This window comes from Echeneis naucrates, chromosome 16, assembly GCF_900963305.1.
Source record: "Echeneis naucrates chromosome 16, fEcheNa1.1, whole genome shotgun sequence".
Taxonomy (NCBI): domain Eukaryota; kingdom Metazoa; phylum Chordata; class Actinopteri; order Carangiformes; family Echeneidae; genus Echeneis; species Echeneis naucrates.
This window is the reverse complement of record NC_042526.1, coordinates 1213252-1235151: the sequence shown is the minus strand read 5'-3', so window position 1 is coordinate 1235151 and position 21900 is coordinate 1213252. Positions and strand designations below refer to the sequence as shown.

Below are 21900 nucleotides of genomic sequence, written 5' to 3'. Positions count from 1 at the left end.
ACACACGCACACTGTGGCATTTTGTGGTATGATGGGAGTTTTTGTTCTGATTTTGGTTTTGTTCTGTTATTTTCTGCAGGAGGAAGCAGCTCTGCACAGTATTTCAAAAATCACACTAAATAACAAAATCATATTTAAAAGAAAGAAATAAAGAAATCATCCTCTTCCATCCGTCAGTTAACAAACTTTAATTTTATGCAACGCAACTGTAAATGCCTCCTCAATTAAAGAAAATAATAATAATAATAATAATAATAATAAAGCAAATAATGAACCAAATGTGGCAATTGCGAAGCAGCTTATGGATTAGTCTGCGATCCTCCGTCCACAAATGGCACAAAGAAATGAATCCACGCTCGTTTTAACTGTTCGTCTTTAGAGTTTTTACCGTCCTCCAGCGACGGCGTGATGCTGCATCGAGAAGCCGAGATACTGACATCGAACCTGTGAAAAGGGTCGGGAGAGGGTGGGGGGAGGGAGGGAGGAGAAAGAGAAGACTAAATTGTATACTTAAATAAATGTTAATATTTACAGAGTAATGTGTCTCTTGGTGTTTTGTCAAACTGGTTCAAACACACACACACACAATTTATTGTGAGCATCTGCAGAACACAAACATAAAAACACATACATTTTCTAAAACACATCTACTTTAACACAATGGTTTATTGTTGAGATTATCACCATAAAGGACCTGCAAAAAAATGACTTGCATCAAACTCATTTCTTCATAAAAAGTCTCCAGCTTTTAAAGCAAATCAACAAATATTTGATTGTATTTTCTCTCTCTAGTGTTGCTGAAAAGTAGGATGTGTGATGTGTGCGTTACAGCTGCTGTGGTTGATCTGCAGCAGAAAAACAGTTGTGTGTTCACACTGATTGTGTTTCTGTTGCTCCACAGAGCTATTTTAGGTCTGTACAGAAGTTTACTGCTTCAGGAGTTGAACTTTTATTTAATTCATCTGTTGGAAAGACCTGAAGTTCTGCATCACTGGAGGTGTGGCCTCTTTGAGTGACATGTTTTGACTCCACCTACTTCCTCCTTTCAGATTAATGTCGGTGTCTGTGGGCATAACACTGAATTTGGACGTCAGCCATCTTGATTTTAATCATTTATTATTATTATTATTTTTTTTTTTTAACTAGAGTAATCAAAGCACATCCTGCTTCGCTGTCCTCTAAATGGGCCTCTGCTCCATCTTGGTTTCTAAATAACGGACAAATTAAACAGATAGATATTCATGATTGGCCCCAGAGGATGAATCCTCGGGATCCCCAGACTTTGTGAGGTTCTGAGTGAGATGTGAGAGCAGGCGTTTGCTCTCCCCAGAGGTTGAACCGTTCGTTGTGAAAAGGACTCGGTGTCGATGTCTCCCACCGCTCTGTCATCAGGAGGATTTTCTTTCCCTCCTATTAAACATGAGCGGTGAGATTAAGGTGGCATTTTATTAAAGATCTGAAACGTTGTAATGAGCGGTCACTTTTCACGACAACACACATCCTGAGGGGAGGCCATGTTTACTTTGAACAGCTGTTTAACAAAGCTCAGCGACTGGATTAGAAACTGATTCATGAGACAGATGGACCTGGTTCCCTGTAGTCCCCCTGGGGGGGTTTATATAAGATCGCTCTGTAATCATGCTGCATTAACGTGACATGCAGAACTAACTGCAGCATATTTATTATTTTTTTCCGAATTTCCGTCCAATCTGCTCACTTCAGCTGTGATTTCACGCTAACCTGCTGATGTGTGGTCTCGCCTTCACTGTGACTGTTTACTCATCAGCTTTATAACGTCGTTTTTTGTAAACTCTGCATCTTGAAGTTCTTTGTGTGGAAGAACATTAATGTTTTTTCCGTTGATCGCACTCATGGACGATGGTTGTTTTATTCTGAATTTAGATTTTTCTTATATGGAAACCATAAATTTAGCTCTTTGCTAAACAAATGAAAGTGTGTGTGTGTGTGTGTGTGTGTGTGTGGATGGATGGATAGGAAGCAGCTGCTGACATCTGATCATGTAACAACTCCGAGTTTTCAGAGTTTAATCTCCCTTTGAGTGGCCTTTTATTAGAATCAGACAGGGAGCTGATCCACTATAGTCACAAATATGTGTCACTGTTAAACTCAACAGCTGGATTTCAAAGTTCTAACAAAATATTTTCTTCCACTCAAAGTTAAACTGAATTTAGCTTGTTGGTTCATCAACAACTCGCTGAATCTAAATTCTTTTCATTATAGTAAATTCAGCTCCAAATGAATTGGATATCAGTTCAAAGTAATAGCTTCAGTTTGTGTTTATACTCAGGTTTAAGTTTAGCACACATTCAAATAATCTTTATCGTTACCTGACCGTATCTTTACTATCACTATCAAATACAACAATCCAACCTTCCGTTAAGAAGAGAAAATGAGGATTAAAAGGTCTTCAACGTGATTTTTGTCTCTCTAAACTCGTATCAAAAACATTTAATGACCAACACGAGAACAGAGTTGGAACATAACGCTTTTATTTCTCTACACGTCGGTTTTCACAGTTGGACTCAACAAAACATAACAATAATAACCTGAAACAAAAAGAAGTGCAGTGTGCCACTCCGCTGAGTGCCCAGTTAAACAAACTGTGATGTTTGAGGTGAAATGAAAATGAAATATTTCAATACAAAGTGAGAAGAGCTCAGGTCCGATCGGTTGGTGGGTTCAAGTCTCTGACAGATTCACCTGCAACAATAAAATCACAAGTCAGTTTCACATGAAAAAAAAATAACTAGCCCACAAGAATTTAACTTATCAGATGGATAATAAAACATCTTTCATCAAATGGAAGGTGTCAAGTTTGCGCATATTGCTATAACTTTATTATAGCAGATTACGAGTTAAATTATTGTCATCTTTGTAAAACAAACAATGAAAAGAATTTATTGTATTTATCTTGGCTTGTAAGGCCGTGAATTTTACTCAGTTTTTTATTTTTGAGATGAGATAATCAAGTTCGAATAAGAAAATCCAAATAAGAGATCAAAAATTAGCCACAATCTGCTTCCATCTATAAGAATTTTTTTTGTTTTTTGTGTTTTCTTTTATTCTGGTGAACGGAGTCTGAGGCTCATGAGGGGAAAAAGGACCGACTACTTTACTTTGAAAAGATACATTTTTTCACATATGAGGCCGAACTCTGACTCTTGTTTTCCAGCTCGTTGGCTCTCTGACTGATCAGTCTTATCAAACACCAGCGAAGAAGTCGAGGAACTATTTATAACCCGACTGAGAGTTGAGGAATTCACAGAGTGCCGGAGGCCATTTGGAGGCTAAATTGTGCCTGTGAAGCTTTCAGATGAGCAAAACAAACTTCCTTTAGACCGCTAAAATAGTCCAGTCGCAGGAAGTCTTACCCTTTTTAAGGACCTGATGCTGCTGCCTCGAATCGCTGCCATCAGGTCGTCGCGGCTCGACCTCTGTGGCGGTGGCAGGTGAGACGGCGCCTCTCGTTTCTTCTGCAGCGATGGTTTCAGGGCGTTCTTCAGGTCTTTGAGAATGTCGGCGCTCTCCTTTTCATTGGCGCCGTTCTTGAGCTTCTTCGATCTGGGTTTCCTCTGGTTCAGCTGGCCCTTCGTGCTGGTTGGGTCAAAAGACGGAGGAGGAGGATTTCTGTTGTGCTTTTCTGCAGTTTTGGAAGATTGTAACGGCTTTTTTGACGGCCTGTTTTCTGCAGTTGGAGCAGACACTTGTGCTGAGACTTCTGGAGGACTCTGTTCCTTCTTCTGTTGAAGCCTCCTCTGGCGCTGTTGGTCCTGGTTTCGCGTCAGGATGCTGGTCGCCGTCATTCTGGGGCCCGGGAGGTCAAACTGGTAGCCAAGCTTGAGAAGGGTGGTGTTCTCCCTCAGCAGCTGGACCATCTCCATCTCCACCTTCCCCCCGCAGATGTGCCTCTGGTTGTGGAAGCGAAGCTCCACCAGCGTCCTGTTGTGCTGCAGCGCCGCCAGCAGAGCCAGGATGCCCTGACCGGACACAAAGTTGGACTCGATGTTCAGGTTTTTGATGGAGCGGTTTTCGCGGAGCATCTTGGAGATGGCGAAGGCGACCCGGTCGTCGGCGTGCGTGTTAGCCAGACTGAAAACGTGCACCTGAGTGTTCGTGCACAGGGCCTCGGCAAACCGAAGCAACGTCTCCTGGGAGATGTCTTCAATGTTGTTGAGGTTGACTTCGTTCATGGTGGGATCGTCGCCCAGGATCTGCTCCAGAGCTTTGTCGATGACGGTAGGGTTTCCGCTCAGGTTCAGGTTTTGATCTGCGGTTTCAGTCCTCCTCACTTCGATCCTGGAGCCTTTTGATTGGCCGTTCCTCTGAGGACATTTAATCCTGGTGGGGTTCTCCTTTTTACACTTGTCCTTCTTCTCCTTATTTGATGCCTTCTTCCTGTCGTGTCCCGGAGTCTTGCCAGTGTTGCTGCTGGTCGCTAACATTCGTTCCTCCTCGCTCCGATCTGTCCTCCCGTCCTGCAGAGGAGAACAGACCAGATCAGGTCGGGCCCTGGCTTTTAATTAAGAAGCCTTTCTAACGCTGGCAGACGGTCATTAAAGCTGGCATTTCTCAGAAAGGCGATATTTTTAGATTGTTTTCTGGCAAGTAGATACATGTGACACATTTCCACATTATTCTGCATAATAAAGTCTCATCTCACATTGAATTCAAAGTAAAAAGATTTATATGAAAAACTTTTTGAACCTAAATTCACTGATGTGAATAAAGGAGACTTGATATATTTTTTTTTTAGTATTAGATCTTTAACGTCCATAAGTTGAAGGAAATGAATTAAGACACAAAAGGAGATCCTGATTTTGTCACTTTTCTAAAAGCCTGTTTATTTTTCATTTAGTACTTTCTTGGATTAACAATGTTGAAGGTTTATTTCAGATAGTTCCTTCTCAAGACATTAGCAATAATAACTGAGGTTCTAGCTTGCTGATTTCTGGTCCTCTCACCTGTTCTGCTTTGCGCTCTCCTTTCACCTCCTGCAGCTTCTTGTTGTCATCTTCCCAGTATTTCAGCAGAGCGTCCCTGTCGAAGGTCCCCGTGGGGGTTTTGGCGGTCTGGTCTTTCTGCCTCAGGCCGATGGGGACGTTGTTGTCCGGGTCGAGGTCGGCCAGCTCTCTCTCCAGCTCCCGGAGCTCCTCTGAGGACAGCGAGGCCAACAGCTCATCTTCGTCCACCTCCTCATACTTGTTCAGCTCCCTGCGGTACCCAAAGGTACTCATGGTCCAGGATGGGGCTCGAACTTTCACTCCTCTGTTCGCGCTTTGTCTTTTTACTTCACTGAGCTTTCTCTAAGTTGTTCTCACTGTCTTGCTTTTGTCGGCGGGCCCGTCCTCCATCAGATTCCCTCAGATCAGAGATGCTCTGGGTGACTGCTCCAGGCTGACAGGACTGGACTCTGATGTGTGGAAAGGGGAGGGCTGGCTGTCCTTTTTTTAGGGCGGGGGCGAGGGGGGTCAATGAGATAGGCTTACTGCAGGAATGTGCGCCCTCCGAGTGGCCTGTGCTGAGAGCTCTTCAGTGACTCGTGCCTCAAAAGAAAGGAGGGAACAAACCTCTGTAGGACAGATTTGAGACGAAGCTTGGCAGCGTTGCATAACGCATCAAATCCCAGAAACACAACGGGGTTGTGTAGTTGTTGGGGAAACATTTGTTCTCGCCGGCGATTGATGGGATTATGGACGGTGCTGCTCCGGCTGGCAGTGAGGAGAACTGATGGTGGAGTCTGATGTTAACGCCGGGACACACCACCACCAAGTCAGGACGGACTGACCGAACGATCGAATCAAAACTCAACTCCAGCCCAGAATGTTGTCTTCAGTGATAAAAACTGCGACTGTTCTGCAGCTTCTCATCGCAGCGGATATTTTGTTGTGCGGTTGTCAGGGCGACCGTCGGAGCTCAGCGATAACACGCATCCATCTCTTTAACGGGCCGCATCGTGTTACATGTGTGAAGTGAAAAGAGCAAGTGACACAATGTCATTTCGCCCTAAAGCTGCTGTAAATTTGACCTTTGACCTCTTGCATTTTTGCACTCATCTGGTTGTAGATGTTCAGATGAAGTTGGAGGAACAAAGTCTGAAATGAAGGGACCCCTTAGTCATAATCATTTTAAGTGTTTAATTAGTGCCGTTTTACATGAACTTATTTCTGTTTTGTACATTTATTGATCACTGAGCCTTCAGTCTAAAGCTGGATTGGATGAGTCCAGTCCAAGAATCTGAACTGGGGACCAGTTCTCTGATGCCAACGAAGCGACTTGGACACTAAATTTAACGACTTTTCAGACTGTTTAGTTACGTTTTCTTTCCTAAAGGAACAGATCCTGAGGCTTTTGGATGAAACACAAACTATTTCCCATAAAGTTGCAGCACTTTGAATGTGTTTGTTTATAGATGTTCCATTTTCGTCTCGTAGAGGTGAAATAAGCACTGGAGCTGCCAGCGCGGCTGAAGATGGTTGTTAGCTCTGGTACTTTTTAATCCCCTGCATTGTGATCTGGCATCCGGGCCAATAACAGCGCTGTCAACGTCTATTTATAAGAGCACGCTCTCATTTTACTGCTAACTTAAACTGGCTTGCTGATATCGTGAGTGTGTTCCTCAGCGCAGAGCAACCAGCTGCTAACAGAAGTAAACAGGCTGACCAGCCGTTTGTTGGTCCTGTATGTTGTTGCTCTGATTCAATGACACGGTGTGACATCTGCTGGATGGTGAACAGATTCATGGATGTATAAGAAGAGAAAGTGAAGATAAAATCTAAGAATCTCTGTTATTCTCTGGTTCTCAGTTGACCTGCCCGAATGTGACGACGTTATTTATCCAGGTCAGGAGGTTAAATTTAGAGTTCAGGGACCGGCTGCAGTTCCCTCAGTGGTCACTTGATGGGGAGAAAAGACTGCATCTGTTGGGGAGAGACAATTTCAACAAATCGTTTTGCGTCTTGCGTTGAAATTCTCAGCTATCAGCTCTATTGCCATGAAATGTTGCTGCAGACATTCATGTTCTCCAGAGGATGAACTACAGTGACTTTAAAGTTTTTGCTTTATCAAAAAAATGGATCACAAACTGGCTCAACATATCTCAACATATTTAATAAAATACACCGCAGACACTTTTACAACTGTCAGAAATTAGAAGTAAAAAAATTAAGAACATTTCACATATTCAAGACTTTGTGGTATTTATGAAAAACTGTTTTTTTTTAATTCATGCACGGTTTTCTTTATATTGATAAATTAAGTGTCATGTCAAACACAGTCAATATTTATCAGACTTTCTCATGTCTGATAAATACAGGCACCGTTAGAGAAACTAAAAATAATCGTTTAAGACTCAGTAGATCAGGAGGAGTCTGCCGCCTCAGTCCTCAGTCCTCCTTGCAGATGATTTTGGAGTACAGGTCGGACTCTTTGAACAGCAGGTAGTCCTTCAGCCGGGTCGGCAGCTGGACCGACGTCAGTCTGCTGCAGCTCAGGTGTTTCCGGATCACGACTCGGCTCAGGTGAGACAGAGAACGAGGGTTACCTGGACCACAGAGAGCGGTTTGGACCAGACCTCTTTAACCTAGTAATTGTTGTAAAGTGAACTCACGTGTGGTGCTCTGAATGTGGGGCCACTCTTTGTGCTTCTGCAGGATCTTTGTTAGTTTTCCACACAGAGGAACCGGACCAACGTACTCCAGCAGGACCGACACCACCCGGCCCACCAGGTTCACCAACCAGGAGACGCTGACGAAGTCACAGAACTGGACAAGACGACAGGAAGCCAACCTGCTTCAGCACAGCTACATACAAGGTGACCAACTTTAACCTCCTTTTTTAGGGTCGACTGGCTCTTCAGCATTTTCTGATTCTACTTTGACATTTTTAATTTGTCCTGCAGACTCCTGCACTCTAAAGTTCTAAAGTTTGATCTTTGCTGCAGGTTTCATGAAACCAGTCTGTGACAAAAGGCCAATAACGCTGTGGAAGATTTCACATTTATAGTAGATGGTCAGAATCTGTGAATCTGGCCCACCAACCTGCACTCATCCACGATCGGCTCAAAAGGGTGGAGAACACACACGTAAAGTCAGAGACATCGACAGCTGGGACGTGAATCACATCAAGATCAGACACATTGAGGCCGTTAATAAACAACATCAGAAGAACTCACAGAGACTTTTTCCTCCTGGTCGGGGGAACGCTCCCAGTCGTGGCCGTGGCTGCAGCAGAAACACTTTTCAGCGTCGTAGCCGTTGTTGAGCAGCAGCCTCATCATCACCTCGTCCTTCAGGCAGTACTGCAGCGCCGTGGGGAACACCGTGTCGCTCACCACCGTGAAGAAACAGTTCACGTCGGCCTTGGCCGCCAGCAGCAGCTTCACGATCTCGTAGCGTCCCGACCGGACCGCCACCAGGAGGCAGCAGAGCGGGTCCAGGTCGGGCTTGGCTCCCGCCTTCAGCAGTGTGTTGGTGCAGGTTGAGTCCCCGTTGGAGACGGCGAAGTACAGCGGGCTTCTCCTCATGTCGCCGTAGTTGTCGGAGATGTGAGGAGCCAGCAGCGCGTTGACATCGAAGCCTTTCTGCAGCAGGAGCTCCAGGCAGCGGACGTGGCCTCCGTCGGCCGCCGAGTGGACGGGGCTGTGGCCGGACAGCCGCAGGGCCCGCCGGGTGGTGATGGGGATCAGAATCCTCAGAACTCTGACGGAGAATCGGAGCCGAGTACACTTCATTTATTTACTTATTTACAGTCGTACTTGTGTTGCACAGCTGCGTTACACAGCTGCATTACACAGTTTTGTTACACAGTTGTTTTACATTGATGTGTTACACTGTTGTGTTACACTGATGTGTTACACTGATGCGTTACACAGCTGCATTACACTGATGCGTTACACTGATGTGTTACACAGCTGCGTTACACTTATGCGTTACACTGTTGTGTTACACTGTTGTGTTACACTGTTGTGTTACACGGCTGCGTTACGCGGCTGCGTTACACTGATGCGTTACACTGATGTGTTACATGGCTGCGTTACACTGTTGTGTTACATGGCTGTGTTACACAGCTGCGTTACACTGATGCGTTACACTTTTGTGTCGTTACACTGTTGTGTTACACAGCTGCGTTACACTGATGTGTTACACGGCTGCGTTACACTGATGTGTCGTTACACTGTTGTGTTACACAGCTGCGTTACACTGATGCGTTACACGGCTGCGTTACACTGATGCGTTATACTGTTGTGTTACACAGCTGCGTTACACTGTTGTGTTACACTGATGTGTTACACAGCTGCGTTACACTGTTTTGTTACACAGTTGTGTTACACCGATACACTCACAGGTAGTGCCCTTCGTACGCCGCTCGGTGGATGGGCAGCTGGCAGCTCAGGTTCTGGATGTTGGGGTTGGCTCCGTGCTGCAGCAGGATGTCGACACAGTCTGGATTCCCCGAACCTGCAGCGTCATACAGGACGCTGTCGCCATTCGGCGCCTGGGCATTTACATCAGCACCTTAATAATAATCCATAATCAGCATGAGAGCCGTGCTTCGTTTAAGTGATGGTGTGCTTCATGCGTGTTGGTGCTTCACCGTGTTCGATGAGCAGCTCCAGGACTTCGGGGTGGCTGTATTCTGCAGCGATGCCCAGAGGAGTCACTCCGTGCTGGTCCGTCTCCGACACCTGACCTCCGTTCTGCAGCAGGAGCTCCATGACGTGGAGGCAGCCGGCTCTGGAGGCCTCGTGCATCGCCGTCCACCTCCTCAGACACACCTGTCCCACCCGAGCTCCTCCGGCTATCAGACAGGAAACCATCTGATGGGAGCCGGCTCTGACGGCTGCAGGGAGGCCACGACAGGAGGAAGAAATGAGGATGAGGACGGAAAAAGCACAGATGAAGCGCAGATTGGTGGCCAGCAGCACTCTGACCTAAAAGCAGAGGGGACTCGTTCTTGGTGGTGGTGGTGTGAGGAGAAGCACCGTGGGCCAGCAGCATCTTTACATTTTCCACCAAACCAGATTTCACAGCCAAAGTCAGGAAGGTGTCGCCCTCCGTGGTCGTTTCCTCCAGACTCAGACTGAAAGACGCTGAAACAGTAAATTCAGTCAATTCATCACTGAATGGGAAGTTTGAAACAGGCAAACTTTTAAAAAATGGAGGATGAAGTTTAGTTTGCAACCTCAGCTAAATTAATTCATCAGTTTGAGCCTCCCAAAATATTAGATTTATCATATTGAGTTTATATACTTTTACAAAAATCCTTTTTTTGTATTTAAGATGGTAAATAGAACTTAAATTCAAATCTCTGTGTTGCAGAAGATTGGCCCTCTTACCCACCGTACAGCACCGCCTCCAGAACCGAGACCAGAGGCTGCACCGCCGCCCGGTGCAGAGGATACCAGCCCTGCTCGTCCACCTGACCGAAGGCTGCTGGGAAATCACAGAGCTCCTGCAGAACCGACATGTGGCCTGTGAGACAAAGTGAGATCTGCCTCTGTCATTTTAACGTCAGCGCCTGGGACACCAGAGCTGTCAAATATGGATGAATGTGGTGCTTTTTATTTTCATGTCTTTGTTTTGTTATTATACTTTTTACTTGAAGAAATAAAGTTATACATGTGGCACTCAAACTTTTACACGTTACCACGTCCCATCCTCAAACCAGACATGGAAAAAAGCAGATAAAGAAACAGAAAAGAAAGAATAGTTCACATCTTTACAAGAGTACCTCACAGTAATCTTATACAGTCATGTTTGTTTGTGTGCATGCCTTTAAGGTTCAAAATGTGAAATAACCAGGATAAATAAATTACCTGAAAAATAGTAGCTTCAATACCAATGATGATAATTTGAGGAAGAAAGGGGAGTGCATACATGTACGTTCCTAACTTATTTTCATATCTTTGCATGCCTGCTGTCAGTGCCATGTACCTCGTTTGATGGCGTCCACCAGCTTCAGAGCGTCACTCCTGAATGTACCAACAGGCAGATGGAGGTTAATTTCAGAAAGCGCTCCAGGTCAGACTGGGGTTTGGACGACGACGGTACCTGTCTGATCCCGTCAGGTGCTCCTGCCGACACGAGTCCAGGAGTTCATCTTCATCCATCTCATCGGCTGCCTCCGTCCCTCTGACATCACACAGGTCAAACATGAGTCATTATCTTTTAGCTGCTCAACAGACCAACAGAAACACATTTGTTCTGAGCTGATTTACTTTCTCTCTGAAATCAAACAATCCTGGCTTCACCGATGTGAGCGGCGGTGAATTTAAATTTACAGTTTAGAAGATGTTAGATATTAAAGGTCCATAATGTCTGGAGGGGGATTGTGAAGCATTTTAACATTTTTACTGTTGGACTGGAACCAACAGCTGTTTCCATTTTGGTTTAACGTGCTGACTGTTTTTTGGTAAACAGTCAGAAAACTGATGCCATCAAAGTTCCTCAGAATCAAAAATGCTTTTTTATATCCAGAAATCAACTCAGGAAAGAAAAAAAAAATCTGGACAGTGGAAACATGAAATATTTTACATTTTCAGCGTGAACCATGATCCAGTTTCTGTCCGTCCAACAATCATTCCAGCTGTACATTTATTTTTAGACTCTAAGAAAGATTTGAGCAGCTTGTATTGGAGTAGCAGAAAACAGTAAAATCAAATTCCATCTACCTCAGATTAGTTTCTCAGTCCTGGAGTTAAATGTTCCCCACGTTGAACGCTAACATTCAGGAATCTGGAGTGCTTCCAGTGACCTGTGACCTCGTTTTTTTTTTCCCCAATATCAGCGGCAGTTTCAGGTCACTTTGTCCATCAGACGTACCGACACACAGATCACACAGTCTGAAGAATCCTCCCGTAACGTGATAAAACCTGAAATGTCATCGTTCTCCCCGGAGCTGAAGTCACAGTACGAAGCAGCAGCAGCAGCAGCAGCTCAGTGTTTGTGTCGTGTCTCAGCTGACCCGCCACCCCGAAACGCTACACACACACACACACACACACACACTCTCCATGCTATTTATAGGTGTCACCTGTTCCAGTGTATTTAACATGCAGGCCCTAATGGAAGGTAACGTCTCTCTGCACACAGCAAACGACAGGCAATGATGAGCCGGCCCGCTGTGTGAATATTTATTGTGTCATTATGATTCAGTGAGCAGAGACGCAGAGATCAGTCCACATGCTGCTGGACAACAGAGACGCCTGAAGGGAGAAATGACTGATGGCAGATTCATGGCTCTGACCTTTGACCTCTTCACCCCAGATTAGCATTTTTAATGGTGAAGTTGAGAGTTTTGGTTGCGCTAAAATCTGGAGAGCTTTGACAGGGAGGCTCAAGAGGAATACGGCTTGAATGCGCACACCAGAACTGCACTTTGTATTATCACCATCTTCTAAATTGTGTAGTTTGATAAAAGTCTGTCAGCACAAAGTTGTGTAGTGGCAACTGATCTGCACTGTCCTTCAGGCTCTAAAGGGGTAAAAACAAGCTGTGATGTGTTTTACTTTCTTTCAAATGAAATAAATGTCAACAGAATTACATTTGACTTGCTGCAGATGGATAAAAAAAGCACCAGTTCTGTATTTCATATTTCCATTTTCTATAAAAGAACAGACTGATTCTGAGTCCATTATAAATAGCATGTCATGCTTTTAGGAAAAAGAGAGATTACAAAGATGTACAAAATAATTAACATCAGATCTTCACATGATGCGTTCAGGGCCCTGCGGACTGTAGAGATCCAGTTCCTGGTACAGTATGAAGGTCTTCAGTCGGGGAGGGAACACACGTGAATTCATGATTTCTGGATTGTTGAGTCTCTTCAGGGTCAAACGCCTCCTGATCAGCAGCCTGCAGAGGTGTCCGAGGGAGCGAGGACTGCCTGGAGAGCAATGTACAGCAAGATGAATTTATTCACACACATCGGAGAGGAACCGGGAGCCTGACCATTTAGTTGTCTTGTTATGATTGCTTTATGTCATTATCCTGATTATTTCTGCACACACCATGAATGAACTCACTGAGGATTTCAGATATTTCAGGCCACTCTTTCTGCTTCTCCAGGATGAGTCTGAGTTTGGAGCAGATGTGGACGTGGCTGACGTAGTCCAGCAGAATCCGGATCACTTTCCCGGACAGATGTATGAGGCAGCAGAGACTCATGAACTCACAAAACTGAGACAAGACAGACAATCAGAAGGTCATTACACTTTTATTGTGATTTAAAAATAGACCTTTAAATGGTGAACTTTGAGTAAATAAACTCCCTTTATAACCATCAATAATAATATACATGAATGATTAAAAATACTTGTCCTGATGCAGTTTAAAATTTAATTTACATTCAAAGAGTGAAAGCGTTCAACTGTAACTATTACTGTGATAATTTCATGCTGACGTCTTTGGTAACAGCAAGTTTGAACAGCAGCTGTGTATAACGCTGATATCTTAATGTTAAACTCAGCTACCCTGCAGGTGTTTGTATCTGTGTTATTTGGCTCCCAGAAGAAACCACACTTAAAGGAAATACTTTCAGCTAAAAGCTAAACTCACTCAAACTTAATTAAAAAAAAAAAGATATCGTGCACATGAAATGCTAATTTGTTTCTTCGAAATAAATATAACGTGCCATGAGGAGCCTTTCTAACAATTTAGTGTGACTTTATTGCTGTCACATGTTTTATGCTGACTTTATGGGCCCTTTAAAGAAACAACAGGACTGTTTTCCAAAAAGCAAAGCGCTTTTAAAGTTCACATGTACAGTGAGCTGTAGTTAACTCAGTGACTGGTTTATGCTTTGTACATCAGTTATTCTGGATTTAAAAGAACATTTTCTGGTTACCAGGTCGTGAAAAATCACTTTGGTTATGCAATTTGATATCCCTCCCGCCGTCCAAGTCGCACCTCCGCCGGTGAAGCGCCCTGGCTGTCAACAGTCTCTTTCACTGCCTCTAATAATGCCAGGCTGTAGCTCAACCCCAGCCTGAAATAAAACTCTCATACCATCTGGTTGTTTAGCTTCCTCTGCTCTCCCTGTTAGAGAAGGTGCGCTCTATTTGCTTACCCAGCTGTCCAGGAATGATATTATTATTCATTAACAGTTCGAGCGCATGGTATACTGTTGTTGGAAGAAAATTAGTATTTCATGGGAACAAATTAATATTTCGAGGGAACACATTAGTATTTAATGGGAACAAATTCGTACTTGGAGGGAACACATTAGTATTTTGTGGGAACTAATTAATATTTCGAGGGAACAAATTAGCATCTAATGGGAACAAATTCGTACTTGGAGGGAACACATTAGTATTTTGTGGGAACGTTTTTTCCCCATGTCATGTCTGCGGCTCCGGACTAAACTGCCTTTTTCCATCTTAACGTTAATCTTCTCATCTGAGTCTCCAGCAGAAAGCAAATCAGTCTGCGTCCTGCAAGAGAAGGAAAAAACCCAAAAGGACGAAGCTCACAGGGATTTTGCCGTCCACGTCATCGGCGGGCTCTGACGTTGTGTCGTGGCTGCAGCAGAAACACTTTTCAGCGTCGTAGCCGTTGTTGAGCAGCAGCCTCATCATCACCTCGTCCTTCAGGCAGTACTGCAGCGCCGTGGGGAACACCGTGTCGCTCACCACCGTGAAGAAACAGTTCACGTCGGCCTTGGCCGCCAGCAGCAGCTTCACGATGTCATAGCGCCCGGACCGGACCGCCACCAGGAGGCAGCAGAGCGGGTCCAGGTCCGTCTTCGCCCCGGCCGCCAGCAGGACTTTGGTGCAATCCCCATCACCATTGGAGACGGCGAAGTACAGGGCGCTCCTCCTCATGTCCCGGTAGTTCTCGGCGTTTCTGATGTTCATGCGGAAGTTGACGTCGAAGCCGTGGGCCAACAGGAGCTGCAGGCAGCGGCTGTGGCCGCCCTCCGCCGCCGAGTGGACGGGGCTCTGGCCCGCCTCCCTGATGGCCTTCCGATTGGTCAGGGGGATCAGCATCCTCAGAACTCTGCGGGAACGAGGGCAAGTTTCAGATCTTATCTTTAAACAGCATCCATTTTACATTTTTAATATCATAAAACCTGAGAACTGCTCCAAACAGACTCGTGATTCTGTTTAAATAAACCACAAGCACTTATTCTCCAACTTCACCAGAGCCCCACCACACCACACCCACCCACATCAACCCACACCAGAGCGGTGGTTCTGGTCACTTTGTGGCATTAACACTTAAATTAGATTTTTAGATTTGAGTGTGCAGTCTTCTGGCCTTGTGTTTTTATTTCCAATGTTTGAACCACGAGGGAGTCTTTGCCTTTGTCTTAGCTCATTTCTCACCATCAGGTGTTTAGAACAACCCCCCGTGTGTTTATGACACCTAGTTTTTGAGAAGTCTCACTCGTAGTGTCCGGCGTACGCTGCCTTATGGATGGGCAGGTGTCCGGTGTAGCTGGGCAGGTTTGGGTCGGCCCCGTTGTCCAGCAGAAGCTGAACGCAGTTGGTGTTTCCTGATCCGGCTGCATCCAGCAGGACGCTTTCCCCGTTCAAGGCCTGAGAGTTCACTCTGCTCCCTGAGCGAGAAACCAGATGGGACATTTGCACCAAACACCAAACACCAAATTCAGACAGGGCATTTTTGACAAATACCTCAAACCTTTGTCATTTTTATACCCTGGGGCCCGAAAAGGAGGAAAGAAGGATTCTAGGGGCCCAGAGAGGCCCCTAATAGATTCATCATTTATAAAGATTATAAATTGTAGAGATTCTTTTCGTGGGGCCCAAAATCCCTAAATCCACTCCACCCCCACCCGGTTGTGATTCCACTTTAATAACTCCTCATTTGGTTGCAGCCGTCATCAAACTGACCAAAGTTCAGTAAAATCTCAATGATGTCGAAGTGTCCGTGCTCTGCAGCCACGGCGAGCGGTGTCACGCCCGTCGCATCCTTCTGGTTTACCCGGCCGCCGTTCCTCAGCAGCAGCATCAGGATGTCCACGTGTCCGACCTCTGCCGCCTCGTGCATGGCCGTCCAGTTCCTTCTGCAGACCTGCTCCACCCAGGCACCGTGAGCCACCAGGGCGTTGGCCATCCGGTAGGACCCGGCCCTCACCGCTGCAAGGCGAGGACGAAGAGTGTTTTACCTTTTCTACCCATTAGTCAGTGAGGACAGTTGAGTCCAGCTATGGTTGTAGCTCCATAAAGACATCTAATCGGACTTCTGTCCTTGTCCCAGTAAACATGCACTGGAGTGAAATGGATGTATTTGTTTGGACAGCTCTTGTGTTTTTTGTGGGCATGCCGATGAAACTTTAAACCATCTGTTTTTTTGAATGTAATGTCACGATGCCATTTTGGTCAGACTTGTGTTCTCCTGTCTTCACCCATGTTAACGTGTCATACTGTTGAAGAACACGTCTTCGGTATTTAGTTCATTTCTTCATTTTATTGGGAAAATATTTTATTTATTCGCAAAAATTTTCAGCCTCCAAGCCAACCTTTCATTTTTTGGCCGGATTTAATTCATTTTATAAATCCTTAGCCCTGGTTACAAATAAAAAGAATATACAGTTTTTAGATCTATGAAAAGGTGTTTGATGTACTCCCTGGCATTTAATCAAATTTATGCTAGATTGTTAAATGCATTTATGAGTTGACATAACGATATTGTATTATTTTAACATTATTTATTTGATTTGTTTTTATCATATAATTTTTATTGAATGCAAACGTTTAAGATTTTGTAAATGTATTTATTCAACGACTTTGTGTTTTTGTACGTGTGAAACAGCTCTCAAGTTGTGTAATGTGTTAGTGTTTGACATAATTTGTAAATTGTGAATAATTAAATAAAGTTAAGAAAGAAAAAACGGCCGGTGAGCTAGCATGTTAGCCTCAGTATCCGCCCAAAAATGAGCCTAACCCCAACCCTGCTGCAGACTTTGCTGTGTTAGCAGTTAGCAGTTAGCCGGCTTCTTTTGTCTGACTTCCGGGTGTGTTAGTCTGACTATTATAAACTGGACTTCAGTCGGTCTAACGTGTTTACGTGTACTTTAAAAGTCCAGTTTTGGTCGGACTAACACAACAATTCGCTGTGTTGTCGTGTAAACGTGCTCTGGGACAAACTTCCTCAGGATTATCAGTGCAGCTCCACCTGACTTGGTTCTGTTTGCAGAAGGTTCTTGGTGCTCTGCCCGTCTTACCCAGCAGCAGCGGGGACTCCTCCTTGCTGTTGGTGTTGTGGGGGGAGGCTCCGTGCTCCAACAGGCTCCTCACGTTCCGCTCCAGTCCAGCTTTCACCGCCAGAGTCAGCGCCGTGTCCCCCCCGACGGCCGTCCTGTCCTCCAGGCTGAGGCCCTGAGCTGCCACTAACACAGAGACAGCTTGGATTGCATCCGAAACATTATTCCAGGCAGCCATTATTTTTGATGATGGGGTGTCAGCTGAAACAAGTGTTGTCATCTTTCCTTATTTATCGGTGTCACCTCCAGAAGGAGGTTATATTTCCCTCTGTTTTTATGGAACCGTTTGCTGAGCTAATAAATCAAGAGTGAAGTAGGGACATTTTCCCATTTTTACAACCTGTCGACTCCTGATGGTCAGCAGATAGATTGGAGCCACCACAATCTACTTCAGCACAGCGACAAAAATCACACAGTGTATTTTTTTAATCTGTTTTGTTCTTACGCCTCAGGACGGTCTCCAGGACCTCCAGGACCGGCTGGGCCGCAGCTCGGTGGAGGGGAAGCCAGCCGCTGACATCCAACTCTCGGAAGGCGAAGGGGTGACCCAGCATCTCCCTGAGCGTTGGCACCTCACCTGGTTTCCACGGCGACGGGATGACAGCCCACAGGTGAGACGACAAAGAAACAGACAAAGACTTGCTGCAGACCTTCTCCTGCTCCCATAATGCACCTGTGTGCAGCCTCCATGTTTACCCCCCCCCCACCTTTGTCAGCCTGCCAGCCTCTGAGACTCGGCTGGCTGAGGCGTGATGCCTGGCCTACCTTGCTCAATGGCAGCCAGGACTCTCAGGTTTTCATCTGTCGCTGTTGATAAACTAACAGGAGAAGCACAGGACAGTCAGCTGGGTGTTAGGACATGTTTTATTTTGAGCTGGGGGGGTCAGGATGTGGCTGCACAACCTGGATGCAGACTTCAGAAAGGCTTCCTGGCAGGACTCATGAATGTTCAGCTGGATGATGTAGTCATTGAGCTCCTCTTCACCAGATTCTTCAAACGTGTTCATCACTCTGCAGGAAGAAACACGATTCAGTTTATTTTCACTTTACACATCAACTCGGGATCTGAATCTAAAGTTACATGCATGAAATTCTGAGCACCAACACAGTCAGCTGGTAGAGTCGGAGGCCAACATGTTACAAACAGCTGCAGTGACAACAATGTGTTTGTGTGCATGAAAACACAAACATCACTGTCCTTTGAGTATCCGACTCTCTAGCTGCAAAAGGTTGGACGTTTTTTTTTTGTCTTTTTGTCTCAGATTAATAAATCCAAACAAGCTGGTTGTGTCATATTATTTAACTGTAAATTAAATCAGTGACTTTTTTATTCACCAGAAAAATGGTTCTGATTTATTTTTTATCAGTTTAGTGGAAAATTTTTCAGCTCTGCAAATTGATAAAGCTGATGAAATGACTTTTTCCTCTCAACACTTCCAATTCATGAATTCCAATCAAATGCTTGTGTAGCTCAAAGTTGTCGCACGGCAGCTCAGCTGAAGATCCACAAATGTGAAAAATGTCCACAAACGATGAAACAGTCCAAAAATAAAGCCTGAAATTACTCATGGGTTTTTAATTGACCTTCTTTTAGCTTTAAATTGACAAATTGACAAAATGCTAACGTGAAATAAACGACAGATCACAACAAGCAGCATTAAACCTGCAGACAGATACAGACACCCTGCAGCAGCAGCAGATCAGACATCCATAGAATCAGTCAAATGTCTGAAAGTTCTTACCTGTGAAGTATTTTAGCAGCACTCTCCAATGCCTAACAGCTCCTTGTGTTTTTATATTTAGGTGTGTCCTACTTTCAGGGGGGGGGTCCTGCCTGCAGAGTCCCGGCATTGGGAGGGCGTGTATGCCGACACCTGGCCCGCTGGTCTTAAATATAGCCTGGTTACATGTGCTATTGTGTGAGCTAAGCCAGGTCTTTGGCGTGTTTGGCGGGAATCCTGTATTTGAGATCCCACAAGCATGTGGGGCTTAGGCCGTGGACTCATGCAGCCAGTGAGGTCACTGTTCATTGTTCTGTGGAAAGCATTTTTTTCCTCTGCTGCTTTGTCGGAGAAATACGAGATGATGGTCTCATAAAGCTTTGAGTTAAAGCATGAGCTGCAGGAAAACTGGGCGACCAGGTGACCGATCTTCTTTTAGGAGGAAACAGTCTTGTAATTGTTTCCTGTGTGACAGAACTGATCTGGTTTTCTGCTGTTTGACCTTCATTGACTTTCATCCATTTGGTTTGACATGCTCCCTCCTGGTTTTATTATTTCATTTGTTTTTTAAAGCTTTACTTAAAAAAGAAACCCTTTCTGAAATTGTATTAATTTTATCAACATTTATGAGAGGAAAAAAAACTCATGGAAATGGTGGCTTTATTTTTTTCATTTCTGGTTTGTGTGTTAATTTTTACTCCTGTTGTGGTTCAGCAGCTGAATTCCAGATATATCTGTCTGCATGTTCTCACACAAACTGTGATGAACTCAAAGCACTAACAAAGAAATTGCCTCAGACTGCTGTTTCACTTTATGCAGTATTGCATCATGTGTCGCTTTCCGTCATCTTACCGTCCTTGTTTTGTCGCTTGCCGTTGCATCACATCCTTCTCCAGATGTGTCACATCTCAGGCTGCCACTGTGCATCTGAGAATCCGAGTGTGATCCTGAAAAGCCTCTAACATGACAAACAGGCCAGCCTGAAATGAAAACCTGTGTGAGGGGTTTCCACAGGGAGCCGGGGCCTCCTGGTCTGCTGCTGATTTTGGATCCCTGAGGATCCGGCAGATGTCCAGTAGCAGATTAGTGGAGCTTTGCAGGAGCCGCCACAGCGTCTCCTCTGGCTCCCTGACTGAAATAGAAATGTACAGCTCAACATAAAGCACCTATAATATCAGCGAAACAGCTAAAATAAGACTTCATCTGTGACATAGAAATATTTTTTATGTGTCTGCTTCAGTTGTTTGTGGTAATGGAGAGAATATCTTTTCCGGCTTTGTTCACCATCCTTTGAGCATCTACAGCTGCAAAATGTTGAACTTTCTCAGAAGAAGAGACAAATTCAAACCAGCAGGGCGTTTCATTTTATCTGTTTGCATATCACATTAAAACTACATTGATTTAACTGCACATTAAATCAGAACAGTGCGACACCAGTTAGTTTTAAAGTGTTTTCCAGAGAGATAGTTCTAAATGTATTTTACCAATTTTTATGGAAATTTGGTCACATTTTCCAGCTCAGACCAAATTTTACAGCTTTTAGTGCTTTTTTAATTTTCCTTTGCTGCTCAAACTTGAAACAGCGTTAGAGGAAGTTAATCACATATCCAAGTGATGTATTTAATACACTGATGAACACTTCTCTGTCAGGAGTGTTAGTTTTCTCCCATCATTTACAGTCACAGCTCGTTTTAGGGAAAAAGTCAAAGCTGTTTAGTGTAAAATTAGGTATGAACATCTGTTGTTTTAAGAGAAGACTCAAAACTGAAGAAAACAACAATTATTCTACATTTTATTAAAACAGTTATTACAGTCTTCATCAAAAGTAATGGTCCTAAAGCAACTTTCATCACTTTAGAGGATTCAGGATTTATTGAATATAAATAATAATCTGATTACACAACACTCAAAACGTTTTAATTTTACCACAGAATCGACATGCCCTGAACTCACCGTGAGTGACGTCGATGGTTGCCGCAGCAACGCCTAAACACTGCCGTTGCGTGGCAACCAACCTAACTTTAGAAGCGCGGAGTTAGCCGCTCGGTGCTAACTCCAAAAATAAAAATAAAAATCCCGCTTACGAGTAAAAATACGACAAGAAACGGATTAAAGAAGACGCTGAACCGACCGACGCTGAACCGGGACACCACCGGAGGGTGGTGCTGGCTCGGCCGGTTTTTTAAAGAGTCACTGTTCTGGTTTAGCTCAGCGGACAAGCTAAAGTTTTAGCCATCATGGCGGAGCAGAGAGATGAAGAAGAGCAGGAGGGGAGAGAGGACGAGGAGGAAGATGACACGGAGTCTAACCCCCAACCAGGAGAGAGCTCCGGTGAAGAGGGGTCACCACCGGACAACAGAGAGCCTGCAGAAAGGTTGACCCCAGGAGAGTCCTGTTTGACCCCAAGTGAGTCCTCATTGACCCCAGGAGAGTCCAGTTTGACCCCAGGAGAGCCTGCAGAAAAGTTGACCCCAGGTGAGTCCTGTTTGACCCCAAGTGAGTCCTGTTTGACCCCAGGAGAGTACAGTTTGACCCCAGGAGAGCCTGCAGAAAAGTTGACCCCAGGTGAGTCCTGTTTGACCCCAAGTGAGTCCTGTTTGACCCCAGGAGAGTCCAGTTTGACCCCAAGTGAGTCCTCATTGACCCCAGGTGAGTACAGTTTGACCCCAGGTGAGTCCTGTTTGACCCCAGGAGAGTACAGTTTGACCCCAAGTGAGTCCTGTTCGACCCCAGGAGAGTCCTCATTGACCCCAGGTATCATATAAGTAAATGTATGATGAAAATATGAGTTATAGATGTTTTCATTTGTTCATCTTTGTCACAAAAGACACTGTGAGGCTGACTTAAATTTTCTGATGGTCACAGCTGCTCACCTTCTGACAGGTGTGAGCTTTATCACGGTTCATCAGTGTCTTCTGTGGTGGCCTGTCCAGGT

The 21900-nt window shown here is 44.8% G+C and overlaps 3 protein-coding genes across 3 annotated transcripts; all 3 read right to left on the bottom strand.

Annotated features, from left to right (window-relative positions):
* Nucleotides 1-2545: 2545 nt before the first annotated feature.
* lmod2a (leiomodin 2 (cardiac) a) lies at nucleotides 2546-5339 on the bottom strand. The gene is made up of 3 exons (XM_029523501.1): nucleotides 4983-5339; nucleotides 3393-4496; nucleotides 2546-2721 (listed from the first exon to the last, which is right to left on the bottom strand). Exons 1-3 carry the CDS (start codon nucleotides 5253-5255, stop codon nucleotides 2701-2703), a joined length of 1398 nt encoding a protein of 465 aa, XP_029379361.1. The 5' UTR covers nucleotides 5256-5339; the 3' UTR covers nucleotides 2546-2700.
* Nucleotides 5340-7284: 1945 nt separating this feature from the next.
* On the bottom strand, nucleotides 7285-11173 carry asb15a (ankyrin repeat and SOCS box containing 15a). Its single transcript, XM_029522370.1, has 9 exons — nucleotides 11070-11173; nucleotides 10953-10990; nucleotides 10359-10490; nucleotides 9950-10108; nucleotides 9613-9858; nucleotides 9362-9533; nucleotides 8192-8717; nucleotides 7628-7781; nucleotides 7285-7561 (listed from the first exon to the last, which is right to left on the bottom strand). The coding sequence occupies exons 1-9, from the start codon at nucleotides 11171-11173 to the stop codon at nucleotides 7404-7406; spliced, it is 1689 nt and encodes a 562-aa protein (XP_029378230.1). The 3' UTR covers nucleotides 7285-7403.
* A 1551-nt stretch (nucleotides 11174-12724) lies between these two features.
* On the bottom strand, nucleotides 12725-21726 carry LOC115056099 (ankyrin repeat and SOCS box protein 15-like). The gene is made up of 10 exons (XM_029522359.1): nucleotides 21275-21726; nucleotides 18148-18255; nucleotides 18010-18062; nucleotides 17690-17821; nucleotides 17206-17370; nucleotides 15872-16117; nucleotides 15405-15576; nucleotides 14489-15014; nucleotides 13043-13196; nucleotides 12725-12903 (listed from the first exon to the last, which is right to left on the bottom strand). Exons 1-10 carry the CDS (start codon nucleotides 21724-21726, stop codon nucleotides 12725-12727), a joined length of 2187 nt encoding a protein of 728 aa, XP_029378219.1.
* Between the last annotated feature and the right edge of the window lie 174 nt (nucleotides 21727-21900).

What these genes read in the sequence shown, in the direction of transcription:
- LOC115056099 (XM_029522359.1), bottom strand. Translation starts at nt 21,726, where the DNA reads ATGATACCTGGGGTCAATGAGGACTCTCCTGGGGTCGAACAGGACTCA. An exon ending in CCTGGAGACCGTCCTGAGGC is followed by an intron (nt 17,371 to 17,689) that starts GTAAGAACAAAA and finishes TCTCTGTGTTAG; the next exon opens with TGGCAGCTCAGGGCCTCAGC. An exon ending in TGAAATATCTGAAATCCTCA is followed by an intron (nt 12,904 to 13,042) that starts GTGAGTTCATTC and finishes ATTGCTCTCCAG; the next exon opens with GCAGTCCTCGCTCCCTCGGA.
- asb15a (XM_029522370.1), bottom strand. Translation starts at nt 11,173, where the DNA reads ATGTTTGACCTGTGTGATGTCAGAGGGACGGAGGCAGCCGATGAGATG. An exon ending in CGAGTCCCCTCTGCTTTTAG is followed by an intron (nt 9,859 to 9,949) that starts GTCAGAGTGCTG and finishes GCCTCCCTGCAG; the next exon opens with CCGTCAGAGCCGGCTCCCAT. An exon ending in GGAGCTGCTCATCGAACACG is followed by an intron (nt 9,534 to 9,612) that starts GTGAAGCACCAA and finishes ATTATTATTAAG; the next exon opens with GTGCTGATGTAAATGCCCAG.
- lmod2a (XM_029523501.1), bottom strand. Translation starts at nt 5,255, where the DNA reads ATGAGTACCTTTGGGTACCGCAGGGAGCTGAACAAGTATGAGGAGGTG. An exon ending in GAGAGCGCAAAGCAGAACAG is followed by an intron (nt 4,497 to 4,982) that starts GTGAGAGGACCA and finishes TCTCCTCTGCAG; the next exon opens with GACGGGAGGACAGATCGGAG. An exon ending in GCATCAGGTCCTTAAAAAGG is followed by an intron (nt 2,722 to 3,392) that starts GTAAGACTTCCT and finishes TTATTGTTGCAG; the next exon opens with GTGAATCTGTCAGAGACTTG.